Source organism: Dasypus novemcinctus, chromosome 11 (genome assembly GCF_030445035.2).
Source record: "Dasypus novemcinctus isolate mDasNov1 chromosome 11, mDasNov1.1.hap2, whole genome shotgun sequence".
Classification (NCBI taxonomy): Eukaryota; Metazoa; Chordata; class Mammalia; order Cingulata; family Dasypodidae; genus Dasypus; species Dasypus novemcinctus.
In genome coordinates, this window is record NC_080683.1 from 5,777,837 (window position 1) to 5,793,464 (window position 15,628).

The following is a 15,628-nucleotide window of genomic DNA, read 5'->3' on the forward strand; positions in this document are numbered from 1 at the left end:
ATGACGTCCTCCCGGGAGACCAGGCTGAAACTGGCTGCTGCTGTGGGCTGGATAGGGGGATTCAGAGGTGACTGCTATGGGGTAAAGCGTTTCTTTCTGAGTGATGAAAGTGCCCTAATATTGACTGCGGTGATGAATGCACAATTCTGTGATTATTCCAAAACCCACTGATGGTACACTTTAGATGGACTGCATAGTTCGTGAATACGTTTCAATAAAACTTATTTTTTTAAAATGAGGAAATGACCTGAACTGACAGTTCTGCAAAGAAGATATCCAAAAGCCACTGAAGTCCTTGAAGAAATGCACTTTATTAGTCATTAGGGAAATGCAAAGCCTTGAGAAGCCAATTCACATAAATACATTAAAGGGCTATAATTGAAATGATGGATAAAAACATGTTGTTGAGAATATGGAAGAATTGGAACTCTCATTCACTGCTGGTGGGAATGTACAATGGTGCAGCCATTGTGGAAAGCAGTCTGGCTATCCCTCAAGTGGTTAAACATATAGTTACCATATGACACAGTAATTCCATTCCTCAGTACATACCCAGGAGAAATGAAAATACATGTTGTTAGAGGTTTGCAATAATTAACAAGCTGTAGCTCAGTTTCCCCTGATACGCACTGGGAAAAAGGCAAACCCCCTCCCCATGTCTGAGGGCTATGCACTTTCCCACAGGTTAAACAAAGAAACCTCACAGAGACAGGAATAAAAGGAGATAGAGATCTTCACCATCTGCACATCAGAGGGAGATGGAGCTCTTTACTACCTCTACCTGCATATCAGAGGGAGATGGACACCTTCACTATTTACATATCAGAGGGAAATAAAGAAACCCTTTAAAACCCTACAAATCAAAAGAAACATTTGCTCCTGTGGCATTCCAAGAAACCATAAACTCCCTGACCCATTATCAGGGAAAATTTCCACCTCTAGAACTTCCTGTTGGCCCCTGCACCTCACTTGGACCCTCATCCCCCTCCCACTAACTGTCATTTCCCCGCCTAGGAAATTTCTGTATAATTCAAATCCCCCCTTCCAGGAGTGGGCTGAAGTCTCTCTTCAGACCCCCACCATGCTGGTGGGAGGACTGAAGTCTGTTCTTCGGACCCCCTCCGTTGAGAGACCTTCTCAATAAATTCTTTTTCTGCCTGTGGTCAGTCAGTCTCCCTGTCCCAGTAAGTGCCATTTTTCTCCAACATAATGGTGCCAGCACCCCTGACTTACTGCTTCCTCCTCCTTTTCCCCCACATCTCCCTGTGCTCCCTTTTCCCACCCACCATCCATTCTCAAGCCAACTCCCCACTCTCCAGGCTCCTTCCCCAGCTCCTGTCCTCCCTTCTCCAGGAAGTGGCTGAGGCAAAAACCCACACCCTTCTCAATCTGATCTCTCCAGATCAAACACCTTCTCAGATCCTATTCCTCTGATCCCTCTCAATTACCAATACCCAGCTGTCCCTTCTAACCTTCCTTAACCTACAATTTCCTGCCTCTTACAAGGAAGCTTTCAGCTGATTCCTAAGTCTAAGTATATTCCTAAAAGGCAATAATCCAAAATATATGTGCTAAATATCTATCTAACCTGTTAAAATTTAAATGCATGTATCATGCTTGAATATTCCTGTTGCTGATTACTAGTAAACATGTTTCCAAAAACAAAATTGCATATTACCAGCAACACTGATTCCAAAAAATCTTGAAAGCAGTAAAATAGTCATACCAAAGGAGTGAGAATTATGAGTCAAATTAATGAACTTGTTGTTTCTGCCTGTGTGCTGTAACTCTTTTTGTGTTTGTGTGTTTGTTCACCGGCAGTATATATAGTTTAATACCTCTGGATGGTAATATTAATTCCTAAAAGGCTCTATTCAAATGACCAAAAATTAAACAAGTGCTTATATTAATAAATAGGTATGAGTGATGAAAATTGCAAGAAAAAACCAAAGTGCAAAACAAGAACAATGAACTGTTGTAAGCTGCCCTCTGTGGAGAAGAGAGATCTGTGGAAAAACATCTGGAATGCCTGCCAGCAGTGACAGGTAATTGTCTATCGTGTCCTGCCCCCTCCTCTAACACCTGTCTTGAGACTGTTAAGGCAGATGCCCTCACGAAGATCCAGAGCCATACCATTGAAACCCAAAAAGCAGCCTAGCGGCTCCACAAAAAAGCAGCATCATGGATACCAGCCCTTGTGCTGTCTAGTCCAGCAGTTCCAATTGCCTCTCAGTCACCAGCAGCTCATGAACATCACCCATGAGTGTCCATCGTGCTCACTCCAATGACTGTGACAATTACCTCACTGGAAGAGACATACTGACCGAGCACAGACTCCAGCAGCACGATGGCAAGTGGATTACATCGGCCCCCTCCCTCTCTCAGAAAGGGCGAGGTGTGCTTTCAGTGCTGCAGACACTGCAATGGGTCTCTTGTAACCTTGTAACTGAATCCTTACAACAATGGACTAAGTCTAAATTACAAGTTAATATAAATTACGAGATGCTCCAAGCCCCAAAAGGGAAGTAATAATAATTGGTTGATGCCTATGCACCAAACAATATAAAATGAGAAAAATGTGGTCATTTTGATCACTGTACTGATCTAAGCAGCTCTGCTGGTTGGGAATCTTAAATCCGTAAAAATCACTCAAAAACACTGTTATAAAACCACAGTTAATAATCTAAAGTCTCCTATTTCAGCTAAAACTCTATATTGTATAAGCCCATCAAATTCATATAATTTCACTGTCAACCATTAATGCCATTGTTTAATGCTGAATGTATAATCTTATTATTCCTTTTCCACCTCAGACTCCTGAAAGTGATAACCTCATAGTCCACCCTCAATTTCCTGACTAATTCCTATCTTTACCACGATCACAATTCTCATTCTCCTCCTATCAGCAGGTCCACTCATCTTCATGCAATAGCTCAGTTTATCCAGACAGCCACCCAAGATGTCACCCATAATCCACTACATGATCTTCTGCTGCAAAAATACAGGGCCTGCCGCCAAGCCAGAAGCCAAAATATCTCAACGTCTGAATCCCACAATGCCTTCCTGCTCTCCCTCTCCACCCAAACCATATCAAAGAGAGTTGAAAATCTTAGTTGTCCTCTGCTCCAATAACAGATAACCCCAAACCCCCACCCCTGTCCCTAATCCAACAGGATGTACTAGGCACCTGTGCAATCATAAATGAAACTTGTTTTTACATTAACAGAACTGGTCAGGTTAAAAAAAAATCTTAAAGTCCTGAAAAAAAACATAGAAATCATTCAGAAAGCCCAAAATAACAACTATAAAAATCAATCATGCCTATCCTCATTCCTTTCTTATTTTTCTTCACCCTTAAAAGCAATCCTTTTACCCATTATAACACCATTATTAATAGTATTGCTTCTTCTTTTTTGTCCTTGTCTCTTACAGCTTCTTGCCTGATTCATACACGGAATCATATAGTCAACAACCCAGAAATACATAAATGGCATCTTTCTGCTGCGTGAACAATGATACCAACCCTTGCGGTACCTGAAACCACAGCCCACAAACACAGGCTGGAAGGGAACTTTTTTTTCTCCACCCCTTGACAACAGGAAATAGCAGAATTGAGGCCAACACCCCAAATCCCCTCACCCTCCCATCTTGCCCAGTACCATATGCCCCAATATCCAGGTCCCCCTATATATGTAATCAGCAAAGAGTTAGGAAACATTAAGGTTCCAATAATTAACAAGCTGTAGCTCTGTTTCCCCTGATATGCACTGGGAAAAGAACCCCCTCCCCTGTATCTGAGGGCTCAGCACTTCCTCATGGGTTAAATACAGAAACCTCATAGAGACAGGAGTAAAGGGAGATAGAGAGCTTCACCATCTGCAAATCAGAGGAGATGGGAGCTACCTGCCCCACGCCTAGCGCCCACACCCCCACCGCCCACCTGCACTGCGCCCAGCGCCCACACCCCCACCGCCCGCCTGCCCCACGCCCAGCGCCCACACCCCCACCGCCCGCCTGCCCACGCCCAGCGCCCACACCCCCACCGCCCACCTGCCCCACGCCCAGCGCCCACACCCCCACCGCCCGCCTGCACTGCACCCGCACCCACAGCCCCCACCGCCCACCTGCCCCACGCCCAGCGCCCACACCCCCACCGCCCGCCGCCTGCCCACGCCCAGCGCCCACACCCCCACCACCCACCTGCGCCGCGCCCGGCGCCCACAACCCCCACCACCCACCTGCCCCACGCCCGGCGCCCCCCACCCCCACCGCCCGCCTGCCCCACGCCCAGCGCCCACACCCCCACCGCCCACCTGCCCCACGCCCAGCGCCCACACCCCCACCACCCACCTGCCCCACGCCCAGCGCCCACACCCCACCACCCACCTGCCCCACGCCTAGCGCCCACACCCCCACCGCCCACCTGCCCCACGCCTAGCGCCCACACCCCCACCGCCCACCTGCCCCACGCCCAGCGCCCACACCCCCCACCACCCACCTGCCCCACGCCCAGCGCCCACACCCCCACCGCCCACCTGCCCCACGCCCAGCGCCCACACCCCCACCGCCCGCCTGCACTGCACCCGCACCCACACCCCCACCGCCCACCTGCCCCACGCCCAGCGCCCACACCCCCACCGCCCACCTGCCCCACGCCCAGCGCCCACACCCCCACCGCCCGCCTGCCCCACGCCCAGCGCCCACACCCCCACCACCCACCTGCGCCGCGCCGGCGCCCACACCCCCACCACCCACCTGCCCCACGCCCAGCGCCCCCACCCCACCGCCCACCTGCCCCACGCCCAGCGCCCACACCCCCACCACCCACCTGCCCCAAGCCCAGCGCCCACACCCCCACCGCCCACCTGCCCCACGCCTAGCGCCACACCCCCACCACCCACCTGCCCCACGCCTAGCGCCCACACCCCCACCGCCCACCTGCACTGCGCCCAGCGCCCACGACCCCCACCGCCCGCCTGGCCCCACGCCCAGCGCCCACACCCCCACCGCCCGCCTGCCCCACGCCCAGCGCCCACACCCCCACCGCCCACCTGCCCCACGCCCAGCGCCCACACCCCCCACCGCCCGCCTGCACTGCACCCGCACCCACACCCCCACCGCCCACCTGCCCCACGCCCAGCGCCCACACCCCCACCGCCCGCCTGCCCCACGCCCAGCGCCCACACCCCCACCACCCACCTGCGCCGCGCCCGGCGCCCACACCCCACCACCCACCTGCCCCACGCCCAGCGCCCCCACCCCCACCGCCCACCTGCCCCACGCCCAGCGCCCACACCCCCACCACCCACCTGCCCCAAGCCCAGCGCCCACACCCCCACCGCCCACCTGCCCCACGCCTAGCGCCCACACCCCCACCACCCACCTGCCCCACGCCTAGCGCCCACACCCCCACCGCCCACCTGCACTGCGCCCAGCGCCCACACCCCCACCGCCCGCCTGCCCCACGCCCAGCGCCCACACCCCCCACCGCCCGCCTGCCCCACGCCCAGCGCCCACCACCCCCCACCGCCCGCCTGCACTGCACCCGCACCCACACCCCCACCGCCCACCTGCCCCACGCCCAGCGCCCACACCCCCACCGCCCACCTGCCCCACGCCCAGCGCCCACACCCCCACCGCCGCCTGCCCCACGCCTAGCGCCCACACCCCCACCGCCGCCTGCCCCACGCCCAGCGCCCACACCCCCACCCGCCCACCTGCCCCACGCCCAGCGCCCACACCCCCACCGCCCACCTGCCCCACGCCCAGCGCCCACACCCCCACCGCCCGCCTGCCCCACGCCTAGCGCCCACACCCCCACCGCCCACCTGCGCTGCGCCCGGCGCCCACACCCCCACCGCCCCACGGCCGGCCCCTGCCCCTGCCCCCAGGGCCCCCGTCTGGCCTATCACAGTTGCCTCCTCCCCGGCCTCCTCGCCTGCCCTTGGCCTCCACCCAGCAGCCAGGGGCTCCTCTGAGGCTGAGCTGACTCAGCGGCTCGTGCAGTGGCCACGAACCTCTCGTTGTGCTAGGAGTATGAGCGGACGTGTCCCTAAGACGAATGCCTCTGTTCTCTTCCCAGCCTTTTCCGTCATCGTGTGACAAGCTGTATCAGTTTCAGGTCACAGTGTTTAAGGATCTCAGGTGTAAGAGTGAACATTACCCCAGAACTCGCGCCCCGTTCTGGAGGGAACCAAGGCGTTCTGGTTGTACTCAGGACAGCTGGACACTGTTGGTGGACATGCACATGTGCATGCCTGTTAGCGTTTTCATTTAGAGACTAAATGATTTGTGTGGCTGACGAGTTGACGGGGTGGCTGTGGCGGTCAGGCTAACGTGTCGCCTCGGCCAGGCAGTGGAGCTCAGCTGTCTGGTCAAGCCAGCCCCGGGCTCGCTGTCATACAAGGGTATTCATGGACTGTAGTCACCAGTGAGTTTATCGCATAGATGGCGAGTTCATCTACAATCAGCCAGGGAGATTGCCTATGTCAGCGATGGGTGACGTTTTCCCCAGTCAGATGAAGGCTTTAAAAGAGGGAGTGATTTCAGCATTGAGAGAGAGTTTTCCAGCTTGCGCGGGGCAGCCGGCCCCTCCTGGTTGCTCACCGAGGGCCTTCGTCGGAGCCCCTCGTTGCAGCCTGCCCTGCGCAGTTTGGACTCGGGCGTCCCCATGGTCGTGTGGGAGAATCTGATAGAGCCTTGTACTATTTGCAGGTTTCCCTAGAGGACCCTGGCTGGCAGGGCCCCTCCTCGCTCACTGAAGACCCCGCGTCCTTCCCAGCCCGGCGACGCCCGCGCCTCTCCGCCTCGCCCCACCCTCCTGGGCCGCGGCAGCTCCAGCCTCCTGCCCCCTCAGCGGACAAGCTGCTGGTCTCGCCCTTGCGTCGTCTGATCGTCCCCACACCCGGTGCGGCCCGCGCAGGGACAGCGAGGCCCCGGTTTAGTGATGGAGACCGAGGCAGGGCAGCCTGCCGCCCGACACACCCCTGGCTGGACGCGGAGCTGGGCCCCGGGGTCCCGGGTCCACCACGATCCTCCTGGGTCCCGGCTGCCGCTTCTCAGTGATGCCCGCCTCCGCCCAGGCACCCAGGAATCCCTGCTGGGACGCAGGCTCCCCAGGACCAGCAGGGGCTGCCCTCTGTGGCCCGGCTGGGGAGAAGGGCCCTCGGGGGCACTGCCAGGCCCCGCTTGGGGTTCCGGGGCCACGAGGGGTCGGGGAGGGGAGGCGAGTGTCTGGTGCAGTCTCAGCTTGGGCCCCGCGGGGACCCTGTGGGGCAGAGAGGGGTGGACGGAGGAGAGGTGGACAGGAGGGGAGACGGGGCTGAGCAGGAAGAGAGGTCAGGGAGGGGAGAGCCCAGGAAGGAGGGGGAAGGAAACGGAGCCCGGCACCCCAGCTCTCAGAGAGGGGCGAGGAAGGATGGGAGGAGGTGGAAGGGAAGGAGGGAAGGAGAGTGGGGAGAAAGATGTGGGATGGGAGAGGGGAGGGAGGAGCGGGGGAGGTAAGGAGGAGGAAGTAAAGGGGGGAGGAAGGAGAGAGGGGAAGAGAGAACGAAGGAAAGAGATGAGAGAAAGGGAGAGAAAACCCAGAGCCCAGAGGGGAAGATGTGCAGCTAAAGAGAAGGCAGACGAGGCAGGCAAGAAGCACCTCTGGGGAAGGATTTGGCTCAACTGATAGCGCATCCGCCTACCATATGGGAGGTCCGCGGTTCAAACCCCGGGCTTCCTTGACCCGTGTGGAGCTGGCCCACGTGCAGTGCTGATGCGGGCAAGGAGTGCCCTGCCACGCAAGGGCTGTCCCCCCGCGTAGGGGAGCCCCACACGCAAGGAGTGCGCCCGTGAGGAGAGCCGCCCAGCGCGAAAAGAAAGTGCAGCCTGCCCAGGAATGTTGCCACACACACGGAGAGCTGACACAACAAGATGGCGCAACAAAAAGAAACACAGATTCCCAGTGCTGCCGATAAGGATAGGAGCGGTCACAGAAGAACACACAGCGAGTGGACACAGAGAGCAGACAACTGGGGGGGGGGGGGAAGGGGAGAGAAATAAATTAAAAAAAAAAAATTAAATTGAATTAAAACAAGAAGCCGCTCTGGAGCAGGGCGAGAGGCCCGGGGCGGGCAGCGAGCCGGCCGCGCTCGGTCCCCGGGGCCGCGCGCTCCCCCCGCCCCCCGCCCCCGCCCCCGCCGCTCACCTTGTCGGCCGACTGCGAGGTGCCGAAGAAGATGGGGATGAAGGCGAGCCAGACGATGCAGGTGGTGTACATGGTGAAGCCGATGGGCTTGGCCTCGTTGAAGGTCTCGGGCACGCCGCGCGTCTTGATGGCGTACACGGTGCACGTGACCATGAGCAGCATGCTGTAGCCCAGCAGGCAGATGAGCGACAGGTCCGAGATGTCGCACTTGAGCACGCCCCTGGCGAAGCGCGGGGTCGAGCGTCCGCTGGTCCTGGAAGTCCACCACCGAGTGGAGGGGTCCACCACGAACCACACGCAGATGCCCAGCAGCTGCAGCGAGATGAGGCCGAAGGCGATGGCCAGCTGCGAGGCGGGGCTGATGAAGCGCGGGGCGCTCACCGACCGCTTGCCCTGCTCGAAGATGCGGTAGATGCGGTTGGTCTTGGTGAGCAGCGCGGCGTAGCTGATGCTCATGCCCAGCCCCAGGAAGACGCGGCGCAGCGAGCAGGTGCCCAGGTCCGGCTCGGCGATCATGAGGAAGGTGGTGGCGTAGCACAGGAAGATGCCCGCCAGCAGCACGTAGCTGAGCTCGCGGCCCGAGGCCTTGACGATGGGCGTGTCGTTGTAGCGCACGAAGGTCGCCACCACGAAGAGCGTGGCGGCGATGCCCGCCACGGCCAGGAAGAGGGGCAGCACGGCCCAGGGCGAGCCCCACTCCAGCTTGATGACGGGGATGGGCCGGCAGCCCGTGCGGTTTCTCGGTGGGCCGCATGTCGTAGGGGCACGTCTTGCAGGTGTAGCGGTCCGCCTGGTACTGGTAGCCCGTGCAGGGCTCGCAGTGCCAGCAGCAGGGCATGCCTTTCACCGTCTTCTTCCGCTCGCCGGGCTGGCAGGGCAGGCTGCAGATAGAGCGGGGCAGCTGCTGCCCACTCCCCGGCCAGTGCATCCGCTCTATCTGGCAACGACAGCACCGCGGGGCGGGGCCTCAGGACGCGCTCCCCACGGCCCTCGCCCACCGCGGGGACCCCGCTGGCTGTAATCAGACGGCCGGGGAGAAACGGGCCCCCCGGCCTGGTTCGGCGCCGGCCCGCCTCCGGGTAAGGCCGAGCTGACTGAGCGCTCCCGGGGGGGGCGTGGGGAGAAACCGAGCCCCGGAGAAACAGCGGTGACGGCGGCTGCCGTCACGCGGCGCGTCAGGTCAGCGCAGAGAACATGCCAGCTCCTGACCCCATGGAGGCCTTGCCACCCACAGTGTGCCCGGGCCAGCAGCCCTGGCGTCACCCCGGAGTTTACTGGAAATGCAGAATGCCCACCCACCCTCGACCCACTGACTCCAAAGGTTTTAACCAGCCCCCCGCCCCCCAGGTAATTCGTGGAAGGGGAGACCCTGCCCCACGCCACGGCCCTGCCCGTGGTGCCTGCTTGGAGAAGCACTGGGATCGGGTTCGCGCAGAGACAGACAGTGGCTTAGTTCAGAGAACAGTTAACGAATGCCTAGGGTTAGCATTTCTTTATATCTTGCCCTAAATTAGTGTTAGCCACAATTACATCTCTCTGAAAACACAGCCGCTGCGAGCGCAGGAGCCGCGGGAGCCCTGTAGCGGCCTCCTGAATATGTTACGATATTCTGAAAAGTAAGTGAGGAGCCCCAAAAAAGCCCAGGCACTGGCAAAGGGAGCTTGACTGCACTCGGGAGCCTTATTGGAAGAGTCTGCTCTCGATAGCTTGGTTATTAGGAAAAGGGTTTATTCTTAGAAAGCAGCACGGCAGGCTAGATGGGTGCCGTGCCAGGCTGCGCGTGAGCTGCAGAGTCCTGGAGAAAGTGCAACCAGCCAGCTGGGGGATTAAAGGAACAGGTAAGGCGGGGCGGAACCCTAGCAGGAAAGATGTCCCGGGGCTCTGGGCGTGGCAGGGCTGCGGGTCACCCTGGAGACCAAGGGGCCTGGCAGTGTCAGCACAGCTGTCCTGCAGGGACATGGCAGTGTCAGCACACCTGTCCTGCAGGGACATGGCAGTGTCAGCACACTTGTCCTGCAGAGACGACGAGGTGGGAAAAACCCTGGGACGGCCTCGAGACTGCAGGGCGAGGACCTTTCCCTAGAGGGTGAGGGGCGGGTGGAGATTATCTCGTCTGGAATATCTGTGGCCCTCGTGCCAACAGCAACAACGGTCACGTCCGTGGATCAGCCCGCTCTGCTGCCGGCCAGCGGGGCGCCCTTGAGCCCCTGGAAACGCGGCCTCCCCGCCTGGTCCAATGGGAGCAGGCACGAAGCCTCTCGGCCCTCCCTTACTGAGGGCGGCGCATTCGGGCGTCGTAGGGAAACGCTTCTGTATTTCACTGGAAGGTCAGTGCCACCAGGGCAAGCGCTTCCTACTGAGCCTCCGGGCTCTGGAACGGGGCTGGCCCGTCGAGGGCCCGGGAGGCACCTGTGGCACCGATGACGGTGCGCCTGCCAGGGGGGGAGCACCGCGGCACGGCAAGGAGCAGCTCTCGCACTCGGCCCCTGGCCACGTGAGGCCCCCTCGGTCCCCGCAGCCCTGCCCGCTCTGTGCCCCCAGCGCCCCCCAGCGCCCCCCAGCGCAGCTGAACCAGGCCTCTCGAGGAGAGCAGGGCAAGGCGTGACGGAGACCGTCCCGGCCCACCTCCCCTCCTCGCCGCCTCGCCCTCCTCCCCGGGGTCCCCAGGTGAGGGGAATGGGGGGCCAGAGGGCAGCGTGGGCTGGGACAGGGGAGGGGGTCTCAAAACCCCGGAGGCGGTTCTGCGGGGTGGGAGGCTGGTATGCGGGGAGCGGGCCTCGGGGAGGAGGGGTGCCGTCCTCCAGCGACACCATGGCTGCTTGGCGCAGCCGCTCGGAACTGGCTGCCCGCCACCAGGGGATTCGGATCGCTGGCCCCCGCGGCCTCTGTTTTGGGGGGAATTGTTCCCTCTTGGCCAAGAGCTCCCCCTGCCCTGCTCTGTCGGTTCCTCTCCTCCCAGCAACCCGAGGGCCGTAGAGTCAGGGACGGGCACGGGAAAGTCCCTCTGCCTCCTCAGAGCTTGGCTTCCCGAGGTGCCCCCGGGAGAGCGTCGGGGCTAAAGGAGAGCTTGGCAGAAGGGGCTCCGGGGAGCTCGAGGGGCTCCTCGCCGGCAGGGATCCTCGTGCGACAGCGCGGACCAGGGGCGGGTCTCCCAGGGCCACGGGGCAGCGGACGGCTGAGGCCGCCTGGGGCCTGGGTCTCCGGAGCCCCTAAGACGTCGCCTCGCGCCCTCCCCAAGCAGGGCTCACCGGCCGCCCCCGCCAGGCCTCGGGGAAGGAGCACGCGCCCCCTCTCCTGAAAACCCTGCCCCCTTTCACGGCGGGGACACTGGAGCCAGCGAGAGAACGTCCCCCCATCTTGGGACCTTCCAAGAGCCCAGAAGGAAAGGCTCGGAGCACCCAGGAAAAGGCGCCTTGTAACAGCCCACGTGTCTGCCGTGTGGTCCGAGGGCCTGGGCGCTCGCCCGCCCCCGCCGCCGGCCCTGCGCCCTTCGCCTCAGGACTCTGCCCCCTGCCCGGGCAGCTCTCACCAACCCTGCCCGCCCCACGCCCCCCAGCCCCCAGCCTGTGAGCCACGTTACTCCCACGTGCGTTTACTCATCTATCCAGAATTGTCTCCCCGAAGCGCGGGGAGCAGGCATGAGGCCCCGGCTGGGGAGGGTGGAGGGGGCAGCGCAAGCGCAACCGGCTTGTGCTTCCATTCGGAGGCAGGGGTGTCTCTGGAGCCCACGGGCCCGGGAGGGGCCCGGGGAAGGGAGCCCCAACCTGGCAGCGGCCGGCCCGGGGCTCGGGGCAGGTGGACGGCCGCCGTGCCTCGGTGCCCCCTCCCGGGGGCTGGAACACGGTGCGCGGCACAGGGCCGGCGGGGGTCCCCCCTGCCCGGCACTTACTCTGAGGTGCAGGTGGTCCGTCCAGGAGCCGATGACCTTGTACTCGGCCGAGCCGTTGCGCAGCTGGTACTGGTAGATGTCGTAGCGGCCGGGCGCGTCGCCATTCTCGTTGAAGGTCACGGGGTTTCCTGCGATGCCTGTGTGGGCGTCACACACTCGGTTTCTCTGCCGAGCGAAGGACGGCGAGCTTGGGGCAGGGACCCCCGGGGACGGCCCCCCGCGGGGGCGCCGTGGTGGCTTTCGCACTTCGGGGACATCTTGGAGAGACCCCTGCCGCCCCCCGGAGCCTGGGAGCCCCCCACCCCCGGCCATGGGCCCGGCACGCCCCGGGGGGACCCCCACCTGAGAAGTTGACGCCCCGGATGTACTTGAGCAACTGGGCACCGTCCACGGCTCCATGCGGGGGCAGAGCCCCACGCGGCCCGGGCACAGGTCGCGGTGCATGGCGTGCAGCGCGTGCCCCATGGCGTACACGGCGTCGATCACAAACTGCACCTTGCCCTCCTGCTCGTAGGCCGAGTCCTGGCCGATGCGCTCGCGGTCTGCAACGGGACGTGCGGGACAGGGGCGCCCGTGAGGCCCGCCAACCTTGCAGGGGGGGGCGCCCGGAGAGGTCACGCCCCCCGGCTCGGACCCCCAGGTCCCGGGCTGCCGCCCCAGTCGCGCCAGGCGACCGTCTGTGTGCACCCGGGGGACGCCCCGGGGGTGACGGCGGCAGTTCCCCGCCTCGCCACCACGCGCCCCCCCACAAGCCAGGGCGGGCCCCCTTCTCGCCAGGGACCTGGCATCGCCCTGGGCTGGGGCCCCATCCCTGCGCTGCTCCCAGCCCGGCCTGGGGGCGTGACGGGAGCAGCTGCCCCTCTCCCTGGCAGGGAAAGAGCCAGCAGCGGGCCCTGGGGCTGTGAAAGACCCCCTGGCGCGGCCCACCCGGGGGCAGCCTGGGCGGCCACTCCAGCCGCAGAGGACGCTGCTGCTGTCCCGGGTACAGGTGGGGAAACTGAGACCCAGAGAGGGTGAGAGACCGGCGCAGACCCCTCAGGGCTCGGGACCCAGGCCTCCCGGTGCCCTCGGTGGCTTCCATTCGCCCCTGACACTAGAGGTCACCGTCTTCTCCGTCCCCCGCCCGGTAGCCAGGGTGAGCGAGCCTCACCAAGGGGGAGCTGGCCCCCACCCCTTTCCCACCGCAAGCCCCGCAGTGGCTGCCGCAGGGGCTGTGCCCTTGGAAGCCTGACCTCCCACCCTCGTGCCTCCCCTCTGCGGCTGCCCCTCAGCCCCTGGCTCTGGGTACACCCAAGCCACCTGCCCTGGGGCCCTGTGCAAGCTCTTTGGCCCCCTAAGACCTCAGTGTCTTCTTCAGAGGAAAGGAGCTCAAATCCATCTCACAGAGGTGCTGGGAAGCCTAAAGGAGATGGTGTGTGGAAACACTTGGCAACAGTAGGTGACTAGTCCCCACGCTACGTGCTGGAGCAGGCCATGGGGTTGCTGGGGTGGGTGACAGAGGCCTCTGGGCTGGAGCAGGCCGGGAAGGCTTTCTGGAGGAGGAGGTCCCTGGCCTGGGCGCTGGATAATAATGAATCATAATAGCAGCTCACTTTTACTGAGCGCCCAGCATTGTTCTAAGGGCATTACATGAAACTACCCCGTTGCACAGATGGAGAAAACTGAGGCACAGAAACGCTCACTCACTCTCTGGGAGACGCAGAGCTGGGTCTGAACCCAGGTGATGCAGCTCCCAGCCTGCACGCCCGCCTGGAACTGCAGGACGAGCCCCAGCACGGAGAGGAGGGGCAGAGGACCTGGGGCGCAGGACAGTGGGGTGGGGGCCAGGCTAGGCCCTCTGCCCCTCGGGTGGGGGGAGCTGGGCGGAGCGGCAGGGCAGCCGGTGCCACCCCCCGCCCCCGCGGCCGTCTTCCTCACGCCATGGGGTGGGGCGGGTGGGCTCCAGGCCCGGATTCCCTGGGAACCCAGAGGCCCCCGCGCCATCCCCTGCTTGGGCTCCTGGGAGGGGGCACAGGGTGCCGGGCTCACGCCGCCCCCGCCCTGCGGCCTGCACCAGGTCGTGGGCTGACCCGGGCTGCTGCGCCTGCCCCCTGCGCTAGCCTGGTCACAGAGTCGCCTGGCTGCCCAGCGCCCACCCATCCTCGGCCTAGCAAAGGCAGATGGTGGACACTGGGGACCAGGAACCCCAAGGCTAGGGATAGAAGGAGTGTAGGGGTCATCTGCTCCAGGTCTGGCCTTCAACAGGTGAGGCCCAGAGAGGCACGCCGACTTGCCCGGGCCACACAGCCTCTTGCAACGTGACCAGCCCTCCAGCTTCCGAACCCCACCCTGCCCTCCATCCCAGGCTGCCCCAGACCGGGGGCCTTGTGAGGCCCAAGGAGCCCCCAGCCCACCCCTGTGCTCTGGCACCCTGAGCCAATGGAAGGACCCCGCCGGCCCTGGGGCTCCGACAGAGCTGGTGGCACGTCCTCCGTCCCCGCCCAGGCCACCGAGATTGGGCAGAACCTGGCCCAAGGTGACCCCCAGGAGAGGGCCCAGAGAGCACGCGTGCCCAGGCCCCAGGCTGGACAGCTGGGGGCAGACAGGTCGGCTCTGGGGGCACAGCCCCTGCTGCTCCCCCGGCTGGAGGGGGGCTCGCTCAGGACGGCCGCCTGGCGCTCCGGGGGGCCTCCAAGACCCCCGCTGGGCACCGTCACCACGGAACATTTGTCGGAGCCTGGACAGGCCAAACTGTCGGGGCTGCGCTTCCAGAGCCGCCAGCTCCCCCACCTCGGCTCCTCACCCACCAGGGAGCGAGACGCGGCCCCCGCCGGGAGGGTTCCCGAGGGTCCTCAGAGCTCGGATGGGTTAATACACACGGCGGGTCTTGAGGGCCCCGGGGCTGCCTAAGTGCTCCGGAAGTGCTTGTCAAACGGGTCATCAAACAGCCGACGGCTCGGGGAGCGGGAAGCCCCGGCCCGTGGGGAGCTCAGGGGCCAGCAGAGCTTTGCAAACGGGCACCGCGGTTTCTAGGCCAAAGCACAGAGACGGAGAGAAACACAAGAGGCGCGTTCTCCAGCCCGCTCCCCCCTGGGGCCTCGGCTCCCAGCGCTGAGAGGAGGAGGGGCCACGGAAGGGACGATCCCGTCCCCAAGGGCACCGAGAGGGGTGGGGCAGGGCCGCCCGCACCGCCCTTCCGGAAGGCCAGCCCCAGGCCCCGCGCCAGCCTCCGGAGCTGCAAAGCCGTGCTCGGCTCCCCCGCGGCTCCCGTCACTCCCTCGTTCCACACGGATGAGAGACTAAGTTACGAAGCAGGGACGGAGGGTGGGCAGCGGCCCCCACGGAGGGGAGGCGGCCCGCTCCGAGGCCGGCAGCCGAGGACACCGGCCCACGGAGCCCGGCTGCCCCTCTGGTGGACAGGCCTCCCTGCTCGGCTGGCCTGGGCCTCTCTGCCCCGTCCCCCAGGCACCCGGTCTTAGAGGGTCCCAGCAGAAGCACCTGAGGAGTCCCGAAGCCGCGGCGCAGGTGCTGAGGGTGGACCTCCCTGCCAAGCCTCCAGAAAGCCACCT

General features: G+C 62.8%; 1 protein-coding gene across 1 annotated transcript in view; it reads right to left on the reverse strand.

Annotated features, from left to right (window-relative positions):
• Window positions 1-15,628, reverse strand: part of GRM4 (glutamate metabotropic receptor 4) — a 118,221-nt gene that overhangs the window by 16,917 nt on the left and 85,676 nt on the right. The window contains 7 exon segments of the mRNA XM_058306583.1: window positions 8,192-8,425; window positions 8,427-8,467; window positions 8,470-8,929; window positions 8,931-9,128; window positions 12,081-12,217; window positions 12,423-12,470; window positions 12,473-12,622. Coding sequence (XP_058162566.1) covers window positions 8,192-8,425; window positions 8,427-8,467; window positions 8,470-8,929; window positions 8,931-9,128; window positions 12,081-12,217; window positions 12,423-12,470; window positions 12,473-12,622 — 1,268 coding nt within the window.